Source organism: Pecten maximus, chromosome 13 (assembly GCF_902652985.1).
Source record: "Pecten maximus chromosome 13, xPecMax1.1, whole genome shotgun sequence".
NCBI lineage: Eukaryota > Metazoa > Mollusca > Bivalvia > Pectinida > Pectinidae > Pecten > Pecten maximus.
In genome coordinates this window covers 30169274-30174657 of record NC_047027.1, presented here as the reverse complement: position 1 = coordinate 30174657, position 5384 = coordinate 30169274, and the positions used below count along the sequence as shown (strand labels likewise).

General features: G+C 41.9%; 1 protein-coding gene across 1 annotated transcript; it reads left to right on the top strand.

The window, feature by feature from the left end:
- Positions 1–877: 877 nt before the first annotated feature.
- Positions 878–1582, top strand: LOC117340648 (variant surface antigen B-like). The gene has a single exon (XM_033902411.1). It carries the CDS (start codon positions 878–880, stop codon positions 1580–1582), a length of 705 nt encoding a protein of 234 aa, XP_033758302.1.
- Positions 1583–5384: the final 3802 nt, after the last annotated feature.

Sequence of the window (5384 nt, the reverse complement as noted above, 5' to 3'; positions counted from 1 at the left end):
CTCACTGTTCAGCCATCAGACCTCTTGATCTCATGATGATGTTCACTGAGCAGCCATATGACCTCTTTACCTCACTATACAGCCTTCCAAACTCTTGACCTCACTGTAAAACCATCTGACCACTTGACCTCAATATTATCAGCCATCCGACATCTTGACATAACTGTAAAGTCACCATATCTGTTGACCTCACTGTGTAGTCATATGACCTCTTTACTGTACAGCCTGCAGACCTCTTGACCTCACTGTGTAGTCATATGACCACTTTACTGTACAGCCTGCAGACCTCTTGACCCCACTGTGCAGTCTTCTGACCCCTTCTTCTCACTGTACAATAATCATACCTGTTGACCTCACCATACTGTCTTCTGACCTTTTGACCTCACCATACTATCTTTTGACATCTTGACCTCACCATACTGTCTTCTAACCTCTTGAACTCACTCTACAGCCTTCTGACCTCTTGGCCTCAATGTATACTAGGTAACCAACTCATTAACTGACCCCACCATTGATAGGTGTGGTTCCTTTTGACCCTAAACTATTAGTTCTTAATTAACATTGCCTTAGGATAGAGATGAAATTGGCATCATCAGCAGTATACAATGCATGCATGGAAAGGGATTCTCTCAACGATGTGATTTTAATTGAATATAGAAGTGTGCTAATCATATCAGCTGAGCTCAGGTGAGACTGCATTCCACAGGAATACACCGCGTATTCCCAGGCATAGAAACAAAGATCTTTCATAAATAAAGAGAATTTGTGGATTGGGAACCAGAGATTTATCAGATTAAAATCATTTGTTCATATGGATTTGTTTACTACGTTCTACACCTGAATATTTGAGATTACTGGATCAAGGTCAAAATCAGATATGACCTCTGAGAGTACTGGATCAAGGTCAGAATCAGATATGACCTCTGAGAGGTCTGGGTCAGGGTCACAGTCAGATATGACCTCTGAGAGTACTGGGTCAGGGTCACAGTCAGATATGACCTCTGAGAGTACTGGATCAGGGTCACAGTCAGATATGACCTCTGAGAGTACTGGATCAGGGTCACAGTCAGATATGACCTCTGAGAGTACTGGGTCAGGGTCACAGTCAGATATGACCTCTGAGAGTACTGGGTCAGGGTCACAGTCAGATATGACCTCTGAGAGAACTGGGTCAGGGTCACAGTCAGATATGACCTCTGGGAGTACTGGATCAGGGTCACAGTCAGATATGACCTCTGAGAGTACTGGGTCAGGGTCACAGTCAGATATGACCTCTGAGAGAACTGGGTCAGGGTCACAGTCAGATATGACCTCTGGGAGTACTGGATCAGGGTCACAGTCAGATAGGACCTCTGAGAGAACTGGGTCAGGGTCACAGTCAGATATGACCTCTGAGAGAACTGGATCAGGGTCACAGTCAGATATGACCTCTGGGAGTACTGGATCAGGGTCACAGTCAGATATGACCTCTGAGAGTACTGGGTCAAGGTCACAGTCAGATATGACCTCTGAGAGAACTGGATCAGGGTCACAGTCAGATATGACCTCTGAGAGAACTGGGTCAGGTCACAGTCAGATATGACCTCTGAGAGAAACAGATCAGGGTCACAGTCAGATATGACCTCTGAGAGTACTGGATCAGGGTCAAAGTCAGATATATGACCTCTGAGAGTACTGGGTCAGGGTCACAGTCAGATATGACCTCGGAGAGTACTGGATCAGGGACACAGTCAGATATGACCTCTGAGAGAACTGGATCAGGGTCACAGTCAGATATGACCTCTGAGAGAACTCGATCAGGGTCACAGTCAGATATGACCTCTGAGAGAACTGGGTCAGGGTCACAGTCATATATGACCTCTGGGAGAACTGGATCAGGGTCACAGTCAGATATGACCTCTGAGAGAAACAGATGAGGGTCAATAATATATGACCTCTGAGAGTACTGGATCAGGGTCACAGTCAGATATGACCTCTGACAGAAACAGATCAGGGTCACAGTCAGATATGACCTCTGAGAGAACTGGGTCAGGTTCACATTCAGATATGACCTCTGAGAGAAACAGATGAGGGTCAATAAGATATGACCTCTGAGAGAAACAGATCAGGGTCACAGTCAGATATGACCTTGAAGAGTACCAAATCTGGGTCACATTCTGAAGGCCTCTGCATGAGAACACTATATGGCTGAATCCATTCTTACATCACTGAAAGAACCCAAAATAATTTGACATTTTCAGCTTGTGTGCATTTTCCTTTGTTGAGCTAAAAGCGGATTATAAGTGACAGCAACATGCAGCTAAGTGAAGAAAATATTCAAATTGATGTTGAAATCAGATTGGCTGTGCTCTCTACTGGCAAGTCACTAAAGGTTATTATTTTTCAGAATTTGGGTCATCTCAAATGTGACCCTAATCACATTGTGTGCTTTCCAGCATAGAACGTAGTAAATGAAACCACTAACAGATGATCTTATTCAGGTTTGGAAAAATGGCCATACAATATTTCCAAGAAAAACAAGACAACAGTAATACAGCTTCCTCCTCTACTATTGTTTTACAATGAATTTTCATTGTTCAAGTCAACAATGCATATGTTTTAAGTCTTTGTTCACATAGATACACCAGTACCACTAATATATATACACACCAAATTCAGACAGTGAAACCAGGATCAACATTTTGGGAATACACTAACAATACCTTAACTGTATCAGGATGATATGTTATAGATATATCTCATCAAACCAGCCACTTACAATCAGGATCAACATTATAGGAACACACCAACAATATATAAATGTCATCTGGATAAATATGTCACAGTTATATCCACCAAACCCACAACTATAGGCTCAGGATCAACATTTTACCAATACATACATGGAGATCCCACAATAACTTGTCGGATTTTTCACAGGCAGCAAATCCACCATAAAGCAAAGCAAAGATGGCAGAAAATAAAAGACTACTTCAACTGATGTCTTTTTCAATTAATGATCATACTGATTACATTTAAATATAATTTACCAAAATTTATTTTTCATTAAAATTCATATTCAAATATTGCAGGACTTTATTTCTAAAAATCTTCAAGAGCCAAAAAATGTCTCCATATCAATGATCAATCTATGTTTTCTTTATTTAGACTACTGTGGTTTCATTTTTGCTGGAGTTATTGAGGCAAATAGTCCAGTGTTAATAATTATATGCCATAACATAAATGTATACTGCCACTTTCCAGTGCTAGAGGTTAGTATGATTGGCTGCATGCAAGGGCAGTGATTGGTATACAATGAAATTCCAGGCAAAAAAAATCCTGATGGCTTACCATATTATCACAACACCTACTCATTGACAATTATTTTCCTGAAACATAATCAATTATCATAGGTAAGTTATGCAAAGATCTATCACGATGCCTCACAAAAACAAGAGGCCCATGGGGCCTGTATCGCTCACCTGGTTGGATTAGACCAAATGTCGAAATAATGTTCATATTCAATTTGTTTTATTTGTAAAACTCTAACAATGCTATATATGGTTATAGTGTGGGAATCCGAACTGCTTTAAAGATTAATGAAGTCCAGACTCTCGAAGGTCTGAAAGACCTCAAGAATTGTTTATAGAACATGCATTCATCACTTTATGACAAGTAGCGATTTAAAGGAATTACCTCCATTTCACCTATTGGGCCCCACCCCTTTGGCCATTCGGGGGTCAGAGTCACCATTTATGCAAAATCTGTTCCCCTGTTTCTGACCAAATTGGGTTCAAATCCATTCATAACTTGATGACTAATAGTGATTCAAAGGAATTACCTCTATTTCCCCCACTGGGCTCTCCCTTTTGGCCCCTTTAGGGTCAGAGCCACCATTTATGCAAAATCTGTTCCCCTTCCCCCAAGGATGTTTCGGACCAAATTGGGTTCAAATCCATTCATAACTTTATGACTAGTAGCGATTCAAAGGAATTACCTCTACTTCCCCCACTGGGCCCCGCTCTTTTTGCCCCTTTAGGGTCAGAGTCACCGTTTATGCAAAATCTGTTCCCCTTCCCCCAAAGATGTTTCTGATCAAATTGGGTTCAAATCCATTCATAACTTTATGACTAGTAGCGATTCAAAGGAATTACCTCTATTTCCCCCACTGGGCCATGCCCTTTTGGCCCCTTTAGGGTCAGAGTCACCATTTATGCACAATCTGTTACCCTTCCCCCAAGGATTTTTCGGACCAAATTGGGTTCAAATCCATTCATAACTTTATGACTAGTAGAGATTTAGAGGAATTACCTCTATTTCCCATATTTGGCCCGCCCCTTTGGCCCCTCGGGGGTCAGAATCACCATTTATGCAAAATCTGTTCCCCTTTCCCCAAGGATGTTTCTGACCAAATTGGGTTCAAATCCATTCATAACTTTATGACTAGTAGTGATTTAAAGGAATTACCTCTATTACCCCTATTGGGCCCCGCCCCTTTGGCCCCTCGGGGGTCATAGCCACCATTTGTGCAAAATCTCTTCCCCTTCCCCCAAGGATGTTTCTGACCAAATTGGGTCGAAATCCATTCATAACTTTATGACTAGTAGAGATTTAGAGGAATTACCTCTATTTCCCCTATTGGGCCCTGCCCCTTTGGCCCCTCGGGGGTCAGAGCCACCATTTATGCAAAATCTCTTCCCCTTCCCCCAAAACGCATTAAAATGGAAGCTTTGGTGTAGAAATAGTTGCACAAATCACAAGGCTGACTTAGGTTATAATATGTGGGCTGATTGATAAGTTGTGAGCCTCGTATTGAAGGCGATACTCAAGGATGTTCTTTTTAAGTCCCACTGTTCTCTGACCATATAGGGCCGTGTACCCAAGGACAGGTCTCATTTGGTTAGTTTATGTCGACCAGGTAGCACTCTAAAGTAAACATGACAAGCGGCTTTTGTAAAATGGACAAAATCAGTGAAAGAGCAGTGATCCAATATTTGCATAAAATGGTTTAACACCTACGGATATCCATAACGATATGGTAGCAACACTAGGGAAGATGCCCCTTCATATGCTACAGTGAGAAGGTGGGTGGCAGAATTTGAGAGCGGCCGACAGAGCCTTGAGGATTACTCCCGTCCTGGAAGGCCCGTCAATGTTGCAACCCCAGAAAATGGTCAGTAAAGCTCATGACATTATCATAACTGACACACAAGTCACAGAAAGATATATATAGCCAGTAGAGTTGGCATTTCACAGAAAGAAGTACATTCCATTCTGACCAAGGATCTTGCAATGAGAATACGTTCGGCCCGATGGGTACCAAGACTTCTGACAGTTGATGATAGAAGCACACCAGGCACATATTATCGCGTGCTAATCTTAACCTTTTTAAGGAAGATCTGCCA